The sequence below is a fragment of the Rhinolophus ferrumequinum genome, chromosome 17 (genome assembly GCF_004115265.2).
Source record: "Rhinolophus ferrumequinum isolate MPI-CBG mRhiFer1 chromosome 17, mRhiFer1_v1.p, whole genome shotgun sequence".
Classification (NCBI taxonomy): domain Eukaryota; kingdom Metazoa; phylum Chordata; class Mammalia; order Chiroptera; family Rhinolophidae; genus Rhinolophus; species Rhinolophus ferrumequinum.
The window spans coordinates 5,113,461-5,132,604 of NC_046300.1; the positions used below are offsets into that span (position 1 = coordinate 5,113,461).

At 51.4% G+C, this 19,144-nt stretch overlaps 1 protein-coding gene across 1 annotated transcript; it reads right to left on the bottom strand.

Moving 5' to 3' along the window:
- Window positions 1-5,193: 5,193 nt before the first annotated feature.
- On the bottom strand, window positions 5,194-17,315 carry ALAS1 (5'-aminolevulinate synthase 1). The gene is made up of 11 exons (XM_033132693.1): window positions 17,174-17,315; window positions 15,993-16,211; window positions 13,640-13,867; window positions 12,747-12,896; window positions 12,164-12,386; window positions 11,139-11,323; window positions 9,866-10,045; window positions 9,363-9,527; window positions 7,357-7,625; window positions 6,463-6,625; window positions 5,194-5,504 (listed from the first exon to the last, which is right to left on the bottom strand). The coding sequence occupies exons 2-11, from the start codon at window positions 16,189-16,191 to the stop codon at window positions 5,344-5,346; spliced, it is 1,923 nt and encodes a 640-aa protein (XP_032988584.1). The 5' UTR covers window positions 16,192-16,211; window positions 17,174-17,315; the 3' UTR covers window positions 5,194-5,343.
- Between the last annotated feature and the right edge of the window lie 1,829 nt (window positions 17,316-19,144).

Genomic DNA, 19,144 nt, shown 5'->3' on the forward strand with positions numbered 1-19,144 from the left:
GCCCCGACAACTGCTTTGGAGATAGTCTGTTCAAGGTTTGTACTCAACCAGTACGTGAGGAGTCATGGGCCGTGTCAGGCCTGGAGCCCTCAAGGTGCTTTGTCCCGGGCCAGCTGCCTCACCATCCCTACAACTACACCCGCCCTTTGAGGAGAAGAAGCACATGTAGGCTGACATTTGGAGCTGGGGCCTGGGGTGGCCAGAAGAGTGGAACAAGCTTGACTGGCCCAGGCTAGCTCAGCTCCTCAGGGCCACTGCGCTGGAAGAAGATTGGAGCTGGCTGCAGACTTGGCCACTGTTGTGTCCTGGTTGTGGGCAGCCCTGGGGCCAGGGTGGGAAGTGGCGGGTGGGGAGGGTGGCTGCTGTTTCCTCACAGCTGGGAGAGTACAGGCCACCTTCCTCCTTCTAACTTGGTGTGGGGACAGAGTCCCAGAGAGCAGTTTCCAGGCTCTCGGCCTCACGTGGAAAGGTGCTGACTCGGGTCGTAGATGGCCGTCAGCTGTAACCAGTTAGCCGTTAGCCACTGATATAACAGCCGTGGCTACAGTAGGGCGGTTGGCTGACAGAGAAGCTGACGGCAGGTTGTGGATCCTGCGGCTCCTGATTCCTGTCTCCAACCCAGCCGCCAGCGAGACTATAGCGGTATGACTCCCCAATCTATGGCTCCGTGGGTGTTCCTTTTTAGCCTCAGCATGTCCTGCATTCTTATGCGGGGAGCGGGACCAGAGACCGTGCATGACACTTGGGCACAGGCGCTTCTGTGGTGGGCTGGTGCCCCTGTTATCTGCTTGCCTCAAAGACAAGAGGAGCTCTGATCCAGCGATCAGAAGTCCCCCCCACCCTCGGCTCTGCTCTGTCCTGAGAGAGCCAGTCTGGCTCCTGGGGGAGAAGGCTGCAGGCGTGGCATGGCCCCATGTACTTCCTTGGCCTGTGCCTGGGAGAAAAGAAAACAACCATCCGACCCCCAGGCTGGAGTCTCGCAGGAAGCCCCTGTTAAGTGGCTCTGAACTGGTTCTGGTTCCGTTCCTGCCTGCCACATCCAGGAGCAGGAAGCAGAGCCCTGCCTGTGGGAAGCACAGCTTACTTGTCTCAGAATAGCTGATCTGCCCTCAGGTGGTTCCCAGGTAAAACCTCCCCCTAGTCCCCCAGCCACGCAAGCTCAGGGTCCTGGTTCCTTGGGGGCTGTGGCTTCAGAAGAAGAGTGTGTGGAGATGAAGCACGGGGGCTGTGGTGTGACTTTGGGCTGCGCTTCAGTGAGTCTGGAGCTCCTGTCTGCAGGATGAGAAGGGACGGGGCTCCACGCTCCCAGGTCCTGCAGGAAGCCGTAGGAGCTGGGCTCAGAGGCTGGGGGACCTGTGGTCAGGAGGAGAGCTCACTATTGACTGCCAGGCATGCTCGACCCTTAACAACACTGCCTGCAAGGCCAGGGGAGAGATGGGAGTCATCACCGGCTCTGCCATTTGGGTTATCTTGGGCAGGTGGTCTCTCCTTTGAAGCCTCAGATTGCTCATCTGTAAATGGGACTGGCCACAGCTGTTATAAGGATTTGTGGTGATACGTGTAAAGGTCTGAGAAACCCAGCAGGTCCTCGGTTGTCATTATTAGGTAAGGGGCTTAGGCTGAGGACACCAGTTGGCAGGCTTCAACTGAAGGATCGATCTCTGGGTGGCGAGATCGATCCTTCCACACCAAGGACCCTGCCCAGAGCACTGAACAGGGAGCAGAGGTAGACGTGCTTGACTCGTGGCACATGAAGCTGGCAGCAAGACCCAGAGACCTGCAGATGCTGCTGCAGCCTCCTGAGTTTCATTATTGGGGAGCAGTGAGTACCAGGTATGCAGAGACTTAGGAAACCTTGAGAGGAAATTCTACTTGCTAAGATTTTTTAGATACACCTCACCTTTTTCCCTCTAGGACACTTTATTTAATGTCCTAGGCTTCTAAACATTCTTGGTAAACTTCCATGACATCATTTATTTTCACACGTGAGTTCTTATTAGAAGCCAAGCCTCTCATTTTGAAGCAGTTAACAAATCCCCTCACTTCTGCAGCTCATTCCATCGTCCTTTGTAACCCCGCGTAGCAGCAAGGAGAAAAATGTAGCTGAAGACCTTGGCACCTGGCTGGCTCTGAGTCTCATGAGAAGGAAGGTGGGTCTTGCTAAGCATTCATAGAAAGGTGCCCATTGGAAGGAAAAGAGCCAGAACGAGTTCCAGGTGGGAACGTGAAGGACAATGTGAAAGCCCTGAGAGTCAGTCGTGAGGGGCAGAGCTGGGAAAGTGGAGTGAAGCCTGTTTCCTGAGCAGAAGGGAATTTGCTATGTCCATCATGCTCGGGGCCAGCATAGGTGTGTGGCTTTATCTAATGGGACCAGGACTCAGCCGAGCTCGTGCCAGTGCTGGCCTGACAATGTGCGTGTGTGTGCCAGCAGGGGGCGCCAGCACGGGCATCAGCACAACTCTGTCCAGACAGGACGCAGCACAGCTGCCCCTTCTAGAGCCGAGAGCGGGAAGGAAAGGTGGAGAGGTTCTCTTTGTCCTCCAGCAGCTTACTTTTTCTCCAGCTCACCTAATTCTTTCTGGTAAAGTAGGCTTGGGTGTTATCGTTGGTCTTTGTTAGGAGCTGGATGTTTGTGTCCCTCTCAGATTTGCATGTTGAAGTCCAACCCCGATGTGATGACATGTGGAGGCGGGGCCTTGGGAAGGTCACTGGATTTAGATTAGGTCACGAATGGGGGACCCTATGAGGGATTAGTGGCATTACAAGAAGAGGAAGAAAGCGGTCTCTGTCCACACGTACTGAGGAAAGTCCATGTGAATTCAATCCAGAGCCAGAAGGCGGCCGTCCCTCAGCCAGCAAGAGGTCCTCACCTGACCTCAGATTTCCCAGCCTCCCGAACTGTGAGAAATCAATGCCTGCTGTGGAAGCCGCCCATGAGTCTGTAGTGTTTTGTCCTAGCAGCCTGAGCTGAGACAGTGCCTTTCCATTGATCAACACACATCTGCTTGGTGCCTACGGTGTGTTAGGTAGTATACCCCCACTGAGTATACAGAAGTGAGAAAGACAGGCACACGATCAGCAGGGACACATCACTGGTGATGACCAGTGCTCTGAAGGGCAGCACAGTAGGCGGTCAAGTGATGGTGAGAACTCGAGGGGGCCTGCCTTAGCCTCCTCAGGGACCCGTGTCCTGTGTGAAGGGAGGCTACCACACCATGATCCAGGGTAGAAACATCCAGGCAGAGAAACAGTGGCTAACACCAAGGCCAGGGGTATTTGTGACCCCGGGGCATGTGCCAACACGTGAAGCAGAGTGAAGAAGTGTGGGCGGGACCCCAATCCCAGAGAATGGCTGTCAGTCTGGGCGAGGAATCTAGAATTTAATCTGAGTGCAACTGGAAAACTGAGGACCATGTTCTGCAGGGGACGTGGTGATTTATATTTTAAAAGTTCGCAGGCTGCTGTGTGGGGTTCAAGGCTGGGGCTGATGCCAGGATGATGGTGGCATGACTGGGATGGTTGCCGTGGAGGTGACAGGAAGTGGCCTGGCCCGAGATGTACCTTAGAGGTACAACTTACAGGATTTGTCAGCTATCTTCCACCCAAGAGGCCAGAGGGACTGGGTGGGTGATGGCAAGACGGGAGGAGCAGATAGGAGAGGGATGGGTGGACCCAGGGTGCCCCCTGGACCTGTGTGGGGTCCGAGTCCCAGAGAGCAGTTTCCAGGCTCTCGGCCTCACATGGAAAGGTGCTGGCTTGGGTAGTAGACGGTCATCAGCAGTGACTAGTTGGCCATCAGCTATTACCGGCTAGCCATTAGCCACTGATGTAACTGCCGTGACTATGTTAGTTGGTTGGTTGGCAGAGAAGCGGATGGCGGGTTGTGGATCGTGCGGCTCCTGCTTCCTATGTCTCCAACCCAGCCGCCAGCGAGAATATAGTGGTATGAACCCCCCACCCATGGCTCCGTGGATGTTCCTTTTTGGCCTCACTATATCCTGCGTTCTTATGTGGGGAGCGGGACCAGAGACCCCTCATGACAACCTGTGTGACTGGAGGAGTTTGTTTGATGGCAGGAAACCAGAACCGGCCACAGTGAGACATGGTGAGAAAACAGTGGCTTTAAGAGAACAGGGACCAAAGACCAAGTCAGGGGGGAGGGGCTCAGTAGAGCAGACAGAACAGCAGCTGAGGGAGGGACTCCCTCAGGATCTGAGGGACAGCCTGGGTCTGTTGTTTGATTTATTGGAGTAACATTGGTTAATAACATAGGATTTCAGGTGTACGAGTGTACACTCGTAGTGTGGTTACCAGCAGAAGTCTAGGCTCCTTCGTCACCGTGCATTTGACCCTCTTCGTCCTCTCCCACCCTCCTCCCCTTCTGGTAACCACCATACTGCTGTGTCTATGAGTTCATTTTTCTTTTGTTGCTTTCTGTCCCACATGAGTGAAATCACACGGTTCTTTTCCTTTTCCGACTTATCTCACTTAGCATGATACTCTCAAGATCCATCCATGTCGCAAATGGCAGTTATCTCATTGTTCATGGCTGAGTAGTATTCTGTTGTATACATGTGCTACATCTTTGTCTAGTCATCTGTTGAAGGACACTTGAGCATGGTGACTTTTAAGATGGTGACAAAGCCCGCTGCAGGCCAACGGGGATGAACAAGAGAGGAGCAATTCATGAGAGAGGTGGGAAGGGTAGCTGGCATGTGTACGCTGCAAGGAGCCCAGGACAGGAGGGGAACAAGCACTTCCACTGTCACCAGAGGGGACATGCTTACAGGGGTGGGGGCAGACAGCTGGAGGACGTGGTGGTGGTCACCAGGAGTGGTTGAAGAGGGAAGGGAAATAGCCACAGCAGGGTCGCTAGCAGCCCTGCCTGCCCCCTTCAGACTTGAGGTGAGAGATTTAAAGTGAGACCAGCCGCCATGGTGGTGTGACTTGCAGAAGTTGCTGGCTATAATGCTGAGTCTCTGGGGTGCAGCCGAGTGAGCCCCTGGATGTGGCAAACTTCCAGCGGTAGTTGGGTTTGAGCAGGGAGAGGCCCTACCATTCTAGCAGGGTCTAAAGCCATGATGGAGGACCAGTGTGTTGTCACACATTTGATACGTCTCAACAGGACAGACTTACCTTAAAGAGATGAAGAAAAACGGTGTTTTGATTCAGTAGCCAATAATAGGATGACCCATCACTGAAACAAGAATTTATTTTCAGGACTATGCTTTTACTGTAGATTAAAATTTAATATAATTTAATTCACATATAAAGATGGTTGTGGAGGCTGTCTGGATACGACGTGGCCTGGGGTCAAGTGGCGTGATCAGGGTCATGGTACACTCAGGCCTGAGCAGATACCAGCTTGCTCATGCCCCAAAAGTAGGATCTCTCCCTCTCACTCATCACTTCAAAATGCAGCGGCCTCCTGCAGAAGTTGCACTCAGCTGAGGAATGTGGCTTGAGGTCTAGTCCCACTTGCTTCCACGTGGCCAGCAGTTTCTCTGTGAAGACAAACAGTTTTAAAAGATTAAAAGGAGTATATACCCAAGAGAAATGAAAATATATGTCCACCCAGAGACTTGAACACGAATGGTTAGCAGCATTTTCACAAGTCCAAAGGTGGAAACCACCTAAATGTCCACCAATGAATGGATGGACAAACAACGTGCAATGTCCATAGGAAAAAGGAATGACGTGCTTACATGCTCCAGCATGGGTGAACCTTGAAAACACTGCTGTGAAAGCAGCCAGCGTAAAAAGGCCACATATTGTACGATTCCACTTACATGAAATGTAAAGTATGGCACATCCAGAGACAGAATGGACCAGTGGTCGCCAGTGGTGGGGGGAGAAAATGGGGAATGGCTGCTAACGGGCACGGGGTTTCTCTTTGGGTGGTGACACGTTCTGGAATCACCGTGGTGACGGCTGCACATTATGATGTACCGTGCCCACCCCACCTGCAGTTTTACTTCCCATGCTTTCACTTACTGCAGTCAACCGTAGCCTGGAATTACTAAATGGAAAATTCCAGAAATAAACAATTCGTAAGTTTTCAATTACACATCGTTCTGAGTGGGTGTGGGGCTGGTTCAGGGAGCACGCTGGCAGGGAAGGGAGAGAAGAGCAAAGCCCAACTCGGAGGCCAGGACAGACGCCAGCTTTGAGAGGCCTTGCTCTCCTCCCCTGCCACAGCCATCAACGTGCATCTTACATCATCCCCACAAGGGGACACTGGCACCACAGAGTGGACTGGCAGGCTCCCTCAGAGCTTCCGGAACGACCTGTACCCTCCTACAGTGAAGCAAACAACTAAATGTCTTTTGGAGTTTTGTATCATCTAAGCATTCTCAATTACTTGGGAAAAGTCAAAAATGTAAACGCCTCTGAAGCGCTTCAGTTATAAACACTGCAAAGACAGCTGTGCACATGTCACCAGTGAGGCCCCCCAGTTCTCACCAAGGAAGTAGCTCATCATCTGTGGCGTGTGGTGGGGGGTGGGGGCTATCCGCAGGAGCTCCTCCCCCCGGGGCACCGTCGGGTAGTTGATGGCTTGGACGTAGATGTTATGTCTGCTCATTAGTTCATCACAAACTTCGGTGTTTTTAGCAGCATCTGCAACCTGAGTTTGGTGACAACAGAAGGTGAAGGTCAGAACAGAGTGGACCACGTCTTAGCGGAGATTCTAATGAACAGGGAGCCCATGCCAGCCGGGGGGAGAAGTGAAGCACTGCCGGAACGGCCGCCTCTTCAGGGCAAAGTCTGCTGTCCCTGCCTGTCTAGGAGGTCATTTGTCTTGGGTGCAGATGGCAGCAAGTAACATCTTTGTCGTGTCAGGCTGTGAGATTTATTCTGACGCCTCCATGAAGGACCTGGTATTGTGCAGTACAGACCAGAGACCCTAACCCATGTGGGGAATGAACTCAGTGATTTCCCTCCCAGGCTCGTGTGGGAAAAGCGGCAGTTCTGTGACCGCTGTTGATGCCAGCTGGTCCTCAAAGCCAGGGATGTGTGTACCCTGGGGATAAAGGCAGTTTGGCTTATACCAGCCGTGTTAATTACATTAATTGAACTGTGACACCAACAGGGTTACTATTTGTAGAGGGAAAGGTAAGACCTATCTCGAAATTAACTGAATAGGAAGCCATACTTGAAAGCTAGCCAAGTTCAGGTTTCCGGAATGTTCCAGATACAAGCTCTGTGTTTACCCTGTTAAAGCCAGTGCTCTGGACAAGGAAGCTCTGCTCCTGTTGTGGAGTCAGCCACTGGCTCCAGCCCCTGCCCGGAAGTCACCCTGCCCAGCCCAACTGCAGGACGTCCCACAGCAGGTGTCCATCCCCGACAGGCCATTACCCGGATGGGGATGATGTGGCTGGGGCAGTGCACCACCGGGAGGCCGGCGTCCATGAGCATCTGCCTCAGGAGCTTGACGTTGCGCTGGTGCTGGCGGCGCAGTGCCTGGCCCTCGGCGCTCTTCAGCACACGCACGGACTCCAGGGCCCCCGCCAGCAGCATGGGTGGCAGCGAGGTGGTGAAGATGAAGCCAGCCGCGTAGGACCGCACGGTGTCGATCAGCGCGCTCGTGCTGGCGATGTACCCGCCCACGCAGCCAAAGGCTTTGCCTGCGGAAGACAGACCCGTTGTGACAGCGACAGCCCCTTGAAAGGACACAGCAAGTAGCTGCAAACCTCAGAGCGTTTACTTTTCTCTTTATCACCGTCATTTGCCCAGGCTGAAGTAAAGGGGTACCCACCCATTTCTGAAAAAGGAAAACACCGAGGAAGCTTATTAAAGGGTTTTGCCCAAAAGGTCTTGTCACATGGCCAAGCGGATGTAAGACAAAGATCAAAATGTAGGGCTTGTGACACCCGAGTGGCGGATCGCAGTGTGCCTGCACCTCAAGCTGCCGCCTCTCTTCCCAGCCGGTCCCACTCCGGTGGGCGCTGTCTCCCATGCCCACCACCATGTCCCCCCACCTCCCCCAGTGTGCGTGCTCTCCGGGCCGGGGGCTGAGCTGCGGCGCCTGAGCCCTCCTGGCACTGTGAGTACCCCCTTGGGCTGGAATGGAACCCAGCCAAGGTATTTAGCTGTTCTGCCGTCATTGGTATTATTTCCTATTTAAGTAAACACAAAACCCTGACAATTAGCATTTGCCAGATAAATATGAAAACTCAGAACCTGTTTGAGTTGATTTAGGGCCAGCCTCGTTTTTCAATTCTTATTAAGTCTCTTTACATAATTGGTATCTCAAGTTTCCAGATTAGTGACCCCGGAAGAGTCCTCCGAGATCTTAACATTATGTTCTGTGATTAACATTCTTGCTTGAACCCCAGCAGGGCTGGGCTGGTCTAGGCTCTTACAGTGGAAAATCTCTCTCTCTGGCCTTTTCCATTTCACAGTGACCGTACCCTCAAAGCCCACTTCATGAGAGGTCTTCAAGAGAGCTGCGGGAATTCGGACACATGAACAAGCGCGTCCTCCCGGGAGGGCTCGCACTGCGGGCCCAGCTCCCCGTCTGCACGAGGTCCTCATGCCGCTGCTTGGCTAAGAACTCTCTGTTGGCTTGCCCTTCCTTTACCAAGTGCAGGCTGTCAGCTGGCATTTTAGCTAACTGCTACATGGGTTTCCAGTTGCTTCACTAATGTGAAGTCCTCAAATCTGTACAATTTCTATTTTTATCTCTTAGGAGTCTCATGGGCAAAGAGAATGTCTGCAGTAACCGTTTACACACAATTCCTTGACCTTCGCCACAAAAACTGAGGTAGGTGCTATCGTTATCGCTATTATACTGATGAGACAACTGAGGTGCCAACTGGTTAACTGCCTGCCCAGGTCACACAGCCAGCGAGGGACGCAGGCAGCAGGCAGCATGGCTCCAGAGTCCGGCTCCAGGAGACACTGCCTCTCCACTAGCAGCAGCAAAGTGGCCGCAACAGCTCTCACATGGCAGGCACAGAGCCTGGCGCGTCCCAACACCTGAACCCACAGGTCCTGACAGCCGCGCTAGAGCAGCACGAGAGTCTTGTTTTGGATGGAAGGGAACGATGCGAGGCCCAGAGGAAGAGCCAACGCGTGTGGCTGGAGCCACAGCAATATCTGGAATGAGCTCAGATGGCAACAAATGGTGTTGCTGTCGCGTTAGGCTGAGATTTACTTTGATTCTGGCAGCCATGCTTCTGTGACTCAGGAGATTCTGCTAAGCCGCGCCAACACTCACTGAGAAAATACAAAGTCCCCCCCAAAAAGTGGCCCAGGGTTCATATGCTCCTCACCTGGTCCCAGGTAGACCAGTTCGTCTTTGGCCTTGTGAGGCCGGTGGAACTTGAGTGTAGATTACAGAATGTGCAGACTCTACGTACCAAGCGTTCCAGAAATGATGTCCATTTTTGGCATAACTCCATCTCGATCACCGATCCCTCCGCCTCGGGCCCCGTACAGCCCCACTGCGTGAACCTCATCCACGAAGGTGATGGCTCCAAATTCATGGGCCACATCACACAGCTCCTCCAGCGGACACACCGCCCCTGGGGAGAGACCACAGACCATTCTGAAGAGCTTGACATTTCACAGATTTCTGTTTCGGTACATCAGTCAGAACAAAATGACTTACGTTCTAAGGTATTATTTTTAATGTTGGCGAAAAAAATGAACTTCCCTCAGTCTCTAGATTATCTTGGGGGTCTGAGAGCCTAGTAAAAGCCAGACGAGAAAATCTGCATTGACCCAAATCTATCCAATGTCCACCCATTACAGAGAGTGAAAAGAAAAGAAATTGCAAAATCAAACTAAAACACCATAGTGTTTTAAAGAGGTCAAACCTAGTTTTCCATTTAAGCTTCTGGATCTATCTATGTAGCCCTACCGTCCATTGAGTGAACAGTTTCAAAGGCGACAATCTTGGGGGTGGCGGGGTCCGATCTCTGCAGCAGCTCTCGCAGGTGGCCGACATTGTTGTGGCGGAAGACATACTTCGGCACGCGGCTGTTCCGGATCCCCTGGATCATGGAGGCGTGGTTCCCAGCGTCAGAGTAAATCTCACAGCCTAATGCGACAAAGATGTTACTTGCTGCCATCTGCACCAGAGACCTCCTAGACAGGCAGGGACAGCAGCCTTTGCCTGGGAGTTCCCAAACTGCATGGCAGTGTCTTCCTGGCAAAGGAAGTAACCAGGGCTGCTCCTTTGAGCGGGCCCCCAGGTATAGAATGATCCTGAGGCAGGCAATTAATCTGCTTTTAAATCTGGCTGCCTCACTCCAAACTTGACATTATCTATAAAAGACAACTTCAAGTGATTAAGAGAATTTTCCACAGGGTTTTCTTAGAATACAAAGCACATTGGAAGCAGTGAGCTTGAGGACAGCCCTTCAAATCAGACTCCACTGGTGTCACGTTCCCCTGGAACTTACAATGCACAGCCAGCACACACACTCAAATCAGGAACAAATGCTCCCAGACACTCCCATTACTCCTAACGGAGTGTTTTTCGTAAGCCTCTTTGTCATCAGTAGTTCTGTTACGTTAACCTCCCATTATCCGCAGGGCACACGTCCCAAGACCCCCAGTGGCTGCCTGAAACCGTGGGTAGTGCTAAACTTTGTACGTACTATGTTTTCTCCTATATATGCACATCTGTGATAAAGTGTAACTTATAAATTAGGCAATTTCACAGATAGGAGATTCATGCTTACTGTAGATCTTAGCTGCCTCAGCATACGATTTTTTTTCTTTCCTTATTAAGTCAAGAACTTTCATCTTTTCACTTAAAGGAAGCACTTTACGGCTTCTCTTCGGCATCTCCAAACCGCCAGCATCACTACTCTTGTGCTTTGGGGCCTTATTAAGTAAAGTAAGGGCGACGAACATAAGCATTGCGACACCAAGACAGTCCGTCTGATAACCAACAGGCTACGGGTGACTGACGAGCGGGAGAGCTGGACAAACAGATAAGTCACGTCCTGGGCGGGACAGAGGTTTCATCACCCTACTCAAAAATGGCCTACAGTTAAAACTTATGAATTATTTCTGGAATTTTCCATTTAGTATTTCTGGACTATAGTTGACCGCAGGTAACTGAAACTGCAGAAAGCAGAAGCTGGGGGACTACTGCCTTGTTGCCCCCCACGAGGCCCGCTCACCTGGCATCATCTTGGCCAGCGTGAAGAGGGTGGAGTCGTTGGCCACAAAGCATGAGGAGAACAGGAGTGCTGCATCTTTTCCATGGAGGTCGGCCAGCTCCTGCTCCAGGTCCACATGGAATTTACTAGTTCCAGAAATATTTCTAGTACCACCTGCTCCAGCACCATGCTGTTTCAAAGTGTCCCTTAAAAACAAAAAAAGGGGCAGATGGAAAATAAGTCTCATGGTCTGCACGCTGCTATGTGCACCGTTCCTGTCTCCTGGAACCTATTGCTCATCCAGCAACTCTCACTGTGAAGCGTGGGGCCAGACGTTTCACCAACGTGATCGTTAGAGTAGGCCGGAGGAGGTCACAACACAGCGTGACACTACCGCGAGGGATCATCGAGAACAAGTGTTCATGTAACACCCACTTGGGTTGGCCGAGTTAATGTTCCACGGTTTCTTTTCCCTGACTGACATCACGCTCTCTAATAACACAGCGTCAGTCTCCAGAGGGATGGGACGGTGGTTCCCTAAACCCAAACCCTCTGCAAACCAGTCACATGACGCTGGGATGTATCTATCACCGACCGTCAGACGGGGCTCTCTTTATCAAGCCTCCTTGGAGATTTTGGTGAGCAGCTCTCCCGAGCGTCCCTAACCACGCAAACCTCTGGAAGGACATGCATGATGGGATCTACCATCCTTTTGAATGTCTTTTTGCAGTATCTTTTTCTCCAGTGCTGCTAGGCTTGTATTTCTTCACCCGCAGCCATGAGCGAGGCTGCCTGGCGTTAGACGTCCTCTCCAGTGGAGTGGTAGGAAGTGAGCATTGGTGTCATTCATGAACCCTCTTACTCGAACCCTAGCAGTTGGCTCTACTAACTAACTACTTGCACATGAGTTTCTTTAAAAGTCACCTGCTGCTATTTTTAAAGGCTAAGAATAGTATTGTGCTTTCAGCGGCTGAACCACTGCCCTGTGAAAGATCTAACCCCTGCCAGTGATCAGTGTCTTACAAATAACTTCGGTGGCTACTTACATGACTGCCCCACACACCCGCGGGTGGCGACTCATCCCTAGGTAGTCATTGCTGCACCAGACGGACACCTGCTTCTTGGTGATGAGGGACTCGGAATAGTCGTCCGCCATGGGGAACAAGTGGGCCCTCCGGTTCACAGTTTTGAAAACGCGATAGGTATGGTCACTTTTTTTCTCATCAATTTTCTTCTCAAAAAAACGATCATACTGGAAAGTGGAAACAGCTAAAAAACAAACAAAAGATGGTACCGTCTGATGGTTAAGAAGCACATCTGGGCTTTGGCGAAAGACCTGGGTTCCCATCCCAGCTCAGTCACTTAGCAGCAGGGAGATTCTGGGCAAACCAGTGAGGCACTCATCTGGGCAAGTTGCTGTTCGCCCTCATCCGGAGACTGTGTGTCACGTGCTTAGCACAGGCCCCTGTGTAGACGGCAGGATGTGTATTCTTCATGGCCAAGAGCACCCACTGGCATCGAGCAGGGACAGGGCCTTTAGCCCACACCTCACATGCAATATTATGTTTAATCTGACGTATGTTTGTTGTCATCTCTCTCCAGCATCAGACACCTAACAATGACACTTACATTTTGGCAAGTTATCCTGAAGAAGATGGGACACTCTTTCCGGTCTTTGCTTTCGCATGATGTCCTGCAAGTTCTTCAGCAATCCGCTCGGCTCCCCTTCGTCGGCCTTTACACTGATCACACTGGGGTTCCCTGAGGTTTGGGCAACCTCTGCAACAAGAGTAACAAGAGGCAAAGGGGACCAACGTTCTAGTCTGAGCTCACAATACCTTCCAGACATGTTGTCAAAAACGGCTGACGAGAAAAAGCCAATCGTGAACAAAGGTATTTGTATGAAACTTGTTTTCTTCCCTTTTAGTTACTGTGATGGCCAAGTCGGGGCCACCAGTCAGCTTCAATGAACATTAACGTCCCAAGCTCTCTAGCTGGTTGGCATTGCCTTCCCCACCCTACCTCTCCCCGACCATAACCTCAGTTTCCTTCGCAGAAAACAATTCCAGCCAAAGGCATCATTTCTGCTAGTGATGTTTCTCGGGGACCTGGGGCGCTCCGTGATACAGCCACAACTGGGATTAAGATGGCCACTCAATAACCATCAGTAAGGCACACAGCTCGGGAGCCTTAAGACCTGCGCTTCCTGCAGTAACACTACTTTTTCCTGTTATCCCACCAGATGATGAGAAAGCACTGAAGGGGAGTTGATAACAGCTGATGCCTTCAGGCTGTTTTCAGAAATTGAGCAGCAACTGGAAGAGCTGGTCACATCCTACACACACCAGAAAGAAAGTCCCATGTTGTGCAAGACAGTCTGACTGTAGCTTTATGACCTTCCTGCTTGGCTCTAAAAGAGGAACGTGTTTACACAAATAGTATCCTAATAATAGCTCGTATATAAATCTCAGGATCCAAAAAGAGCCGAGAGGACTCCGTCCCTGGTCCGTGGCCCTGTTTACCTTTTCTCACAGCGTGCATCTCCTGCACATCCTCCTGAAGCTCCAGGCTGGCTTTGCGGAAGACGTTGCTGCCCGTCTGACTCATCTGGGCTGCCAGGAAAGGGCACTTGCTTGCAGCACCCTGGCTCGTGGCAAGGGAGGAGTGTCCAGAGGGAAGCTGCGTGTCATCTAGAGCCTGCTGGGACGCACTCGGGGCCTGCTGGACCTCGGCTTTCGCAGTTTTGTCATCTGGGGGGCAAACAAAAGCAGTGAAGCATCAGATCTGGCTGCACGGCCCACAAGAACACCACTTGTTTCTTTCTCTTATTGCCCCAACGACAAACTTCAGCCTTACTCTACCCCACAGTCCAGATACAAATTCATTTTGATCAGATTCTGCTACTCTAGCAGTTTTATCATATGCCTCCGGGAAACAATGTTCCTGTGAAGAGTTAACTGGCACAGTCCAGCTACCTCTTAAACCCATAATAGTTCTCACTTATGTAACCAAAAAATCGTCTTTTCCAGTGTCAGACAACCCAGGGTTCTTGAGTTGGATCATTTCCAGTACGTCTACCCCAAGGACACTCAGCATATTTCACAAGAGAACACACTCTCGAAGGTAAGTGAAAGTGTTCACACAATTTTTTTCTCCGCCAATGTTTTCTGAACAGATTCCTGACAAAGCAGCTTGCTGTTTCTTAACATATACACAATTGGTTTTCTTCTTAACAGAAGAAATGAGGCTAAAAGTAAGGTCTTTAGATTGTTGTCTCACAGAGTTCAAGTTATAAGTGTGCTAAGGAAAAACCACAGGGTATCACAGGCACACTCGTCAGCTACTTTCTCATCTAAACGCATCAAAGAAGTTCACCGACTTAATAACACAGTGGGCTGGTAATCAAGCTTCTGGTTACAAGGACTTCCCTCTCCTCTTGAGGAAATTCTTTCACTTTCTGAAAAAGTCTTTCTTCATCATTCTGGAGGACTCTTCTGAGTCAGAGGCTAGCCTCTCCCACAACATGGCTAAAGTGTTGTAATATACTTTTTATTAAAATCTTCTATAAAGTAAAAAAAAAAATTGCTTTGACTTTCACTTCATTCCTTCTACATATTCACTGCAGGAAGTCTAAAGAAATAAAGAGTTCTATCATTCAAAACAAAAGCATTGTCTTCTTTTCACTATGTACAGGTTTAGAAAAAGTTTTCTTACTCAGTAGATTTGTTTATTCTGCTCTATTCACTATAAAGATCTGCCTCGGCTGGTAAATAGTTTCTGAGTATCATTTGTGACGGTTACATGGTAATCTATCAAGTGGACGAGCCCAGGTTACTCAACTATTCCTATTACTAAGGACAAACTGTTCATCAGTAAGAAAAATAATGCCTGAACAAGGGTAAAGAGGAAAAGAAAACCTACAAAGGACTAAATCCTTCTACTTAAAGAAAAACACATTCCTTTCTTACAAGTCCACACCCAGAGAACACACCTAACAGAGTTTGTAAAGTAAATTATTATCTAGGATTAAGTGGAATCTGAAAAGCCTCATCCTCTTCCGGCAGAGCCAGACCAAAACTGAAATTAACTCTGATCTCTTTATTAAAAACAAAATTTTAAAAATTCATGAAATAAAGATACCTGTGTTAAATAATCCTACTTTAACAAATTCTGTATGATTCCACTTATATGAGGTTTCTAGAGTAGTCAAATTCATAGAAACAGCAAGTAGAAAGGTGGCCGCCAGGGGCTGGAAGAAGGAGACAGGGAGTTAAGTGTTTAATGGTTGGAGTTTCATTTTTGCCAGATGAAGAGGGTTCTGGAGATGGCTGGTGGTGACGGTTGCACAACAATGGGAACGCACTTAATACCACTGAACTGCACACTTAAAAATGTAAGTTTTATGTTATATTGTACACTAAAAAATAATTAAAAAAAATTTTTTTAAGCCAAAAGCTTCCACTCAAGTTTGCTGTGAACCTTACACTACTCTAAAAAAAAGTCTATTCATTAAAATAAATAAATAAAAGCCAAAGGTCCAAATATTTAATGAAGGAAAAGTTGGAACAGAATGCCAACGTTTTATTTCCGTGAATGAGGCACTGCCAAACACCGATAATCCCAAAAGACACTGACATGAAATCTTGAAACCTGTAATGTGGAACCCTGACCATTGTTTCACTTTTGAAGATGGGAAAACTGAAAGTGCCTACCTTGTGGGGTTAGGGCGACAATCACACAAGCTACTCCATGGAAAGCACTGAGCCTGGCACAGTCACCCCCGTCACCCTCATCACCACTGGACTAAACAGCTTTCGATCTAGTAATGAATGCAAACACTGGCACCCCCTACACTTCATTGCTAAGGACACTTACTCTCATTGGCCGGAGGGGTTTCTCTGACCTGCTGGCAGCACACTGCAGAAGTAGACAGAGCCCGAGGGGCTGGCTTGGCCCCAGCTTCCATCATCTTAGGGCAATTCTGGGCATAGAACAACAGAGATTTGCCTGCCTTCTGCAGAAAGGCCTGAGGCACTCGGGATAAGAATGGACAGCGGCGAACAACAGTCTCCATATCCGAGAGGTACACTGATCCTGTAGAAAGAGGATGAGCGACATCAACACTTAACAGGCAAATACACTGCAAGCTCATTGGGTTCAGGTGTCATCTGCCGTTTTATGACAAGGGTCCTCTGGGATACTAACAAGTCTCACGCAAAACTGTCCAAGGACAGCATTGATATGGGGCTCAACCGAGGAGTGGTGACCACACTCTACCCATGTCACCAACTCCTCCTTCATTCCCCAACTCTATACAAAAGCTCCCACAAAGCAACTCTACCGCATGAAGTAAATACTGCTGATTAATACCCAAGGGGGTGGGACAGTGAGGGACAAGTTGGGAACAGGTTTTGGAGGTCAGAGGCTCCCCAAGGAAGATGCACAGTGCAGATAAGACACCTCTCAGCACACACCCAAGTGGAAAAGTGAGGCTGGGGAAGAAGCCACTGTCGTCCTTCCAGGAAGAGAGGGCTCTTCAGGATCCGGACCTCCTCCCGGTCCCCACTTTCCCAAACCCGAGGAAGGCGTCCAGCGGGGCTCTGGGTCCCTGAGGCGAGGATTTCCCCGGGGAACTGGGCAGAACTGAGAGAGGAGGGAGCATAAAGGAGGACAGGGGTACGAGGAGAAGCGCCATCGGAGCTGACTGCAGAGGAGCAGGGGCTACAGAATCCAGGGCGTTGGGTCTGGCGGAAGGTGGCGGTCCTGGGCACTGGGGGATCAGAGGTACCCGGGGGGCGAGGGCTCGAGAATAACGGGAGGGGTCTGAGATGGGAATTCTAAAGCTGCCAGTCACACGGGGAAAGTCGGGAGGGAGCCGAGTGCGAGAAACTGAGGCGGCCAGCCGAATAGGCTAAAGGTCTGGGAGATGAACGATGACCCCAAAGCGGCAGGTGACTGGGGCGGTGGGGGATGGGGTCCCGACGGCGGCGGCGGTGGGGAGCGGGGTCAGCGCGGGCTGGCGGGACACGCGAGGGGCCCCGAGCGCGGGCCCTCACCTGCTGCGGGAACTCTGCGGAGACGGCGGTGTTGGCGGCGGCGGCGGCGGCGGGCACCCAAGCCGAGGAGTCGAGCCGACTGTTGCCCTTGTCGGTGAGGAGCCCCAGGCCGCGGACACTGTCCTAATATATACAGCGAGACGCGCCGCTGCGCATGCGCCCTGGGTGCCGGCCCCGCGCAGGCGCGCCGCGCCGCGCCCCGGGAGTCGGAAGGCCTACGTGGGCTTGGCGGGGACCGGGGGACCCGGGCTTCCCCCGCTCGCCCACCGGGAGTAGGAGGGGCTAGGCCGTAGGCGGCCGACTTCGTCCTGCACTCCCTTCCCGCTGCCCCACTACCGGCTCTGTGCCTCCGAACCCTGCGTCCCCTTTGCGGGGCTTAAAAGGGCAGAGTCGGAGGGGAAGTGCCACTAGGACCTACTGCGGGTTATCGGGCTCTAAAATCGGGCTCCTTGAACAGAGAGGAGGGAAGGGAAACAGGGATTCTCCAGCAGGGTCTTAAAGCAGAATCCCCCCCAACCCTGCTTGCTTTCAAGGCTGTGACCTAAGGCTTCCCGGAGGAGGTGGGGCTGGATTGCCTAAGGATGGACAGTTCCTCGGGCTGATGTGCAGGGGGCTAGCGGGGTAGGGGTGGTGGGGGAGGGGGTGGGGGTGTGGGGGGACACCTCTCAGTGAGGAAGAGGAGCAGAAGCGGAAGGAGACCTCGCTGAGGCCCTTTCTGGGCCGAGACGAGGGGACCTAACCTGATACAAAGGAACAGGGCTGGATGGAACCCACACACGCCCCAGCTCAGAGCACCTGGGCACGCCGAGAAGGGGGTAAGCACAGGGCCTGCTGTATAGTTAGGATTTGACACATATTAGTTATTATTTTTCATTTTCCACTGTGGCTGTCCAAAGTCCCTTGCTGGCCACCCTAGGCACCAGCTGGGTGCCTCGGACTCCATCCCAAAGTTAAGAGTGGGCCGTGCCTCCTTTGAGTCTCCCCAGACCACACAGGCAGCGTAGAACTTGGCAAAGCCCTCTCAGGGACCCCAGCCTGGCCTCCTTGCTCCACACCCTTCCCAGCCTAACTTGGTCTTGGTTGGTCTGGGCCTGCGCCAGGCTCAGAGCCGCCCTCCTCCACTCTCCGGGAAAAGGCCATTCAGGTTGCTCCTTCCTTAGCTGGGTATTAAGAGGGACAGAGTCCAGAGTGATGGTGACCAAGGTGTGTCCAGGTACTTCCCATTCCCTCTCTTTTGAGTCTCTAGTCAGCTGCAATGGGTGAGGTGAGTCGTCACTCGCAGAGAAGGCATCTGGGTCCAGAGTGGCGCTGGGACCAGTCCAGGGACCCAGGATGAGGCCTTTGGCCTGGGAGACCAAGACCCAGTTCTGCCCCATTTTCCTTAAGAGCCCTGGACAGTGCCCATCAACCAGAGGGGGTCAAGAGGAAAGGTCAACACTTGGACTCAGACCCAAGTACAGCTAGGAGTGGAAACTGGGTATAAAGATGGTGGTGAATGCTTTGCCCATCTCTGGGCCTTGCTTTCCTTAACTGAGCAATGGGATCATAATCCCTGTTCTGCCTGCCCCACAGTGCTGTTTGAGTGATCAGAGGCAAAGCAGAGCAGAAAGAACTGGGCTTTGGAACTGGACCTGGGTTCCAACCTGATTCTCTCACTGGGCCTCGGGCGGGCCACCACCTCTCTGAGGCTCGGTTTCCTCATTGTTAAGCTCTCCCAGCCCTGCCACTTGTGGTTGGCAGGAAGGTCAGGTGAAGTCATGGATTTCAGAAACTTATTGTTAACTAACCAGTCTCCAACCCTTTGGGAATTTCCTGTTTAATACAGGGAAAGGTTGGGAAACAAAGCAAACTCATACATCAAGTGAAACAAGAGGCAAGCAAAATTAGACTGTAAACAATTCCAGATGGAGGACGAGGCTATTACTCCAACAGATGCTGAAGGAGGGGGATCCCAACCACCAGGAAGTTTTC

Coding starts and splice junctions, on each gene's coding strand:
- ALAS1 (XM_033132693.1), bottom strand. CDS start 16,191: ATGGAGACTGTTGTTCGCCGCTGTCCATTCTTATCCCGAGTGCCTCAG. Junction 12,897..13,639: donor GATGCACGCTGTGAGAAAAG/GTAAACAGGGCC, acceptor CTCTTGTTGCAG/AGGTTGCCCAAACCTCAGGG. Junction 11,324..12,163: donor CGGGTGTGTGGGGCAGTCAT/GTAAGTAGCCAC, acceptor TTTGTTTTTAAG/GGACACTTTGAAACAGCATG.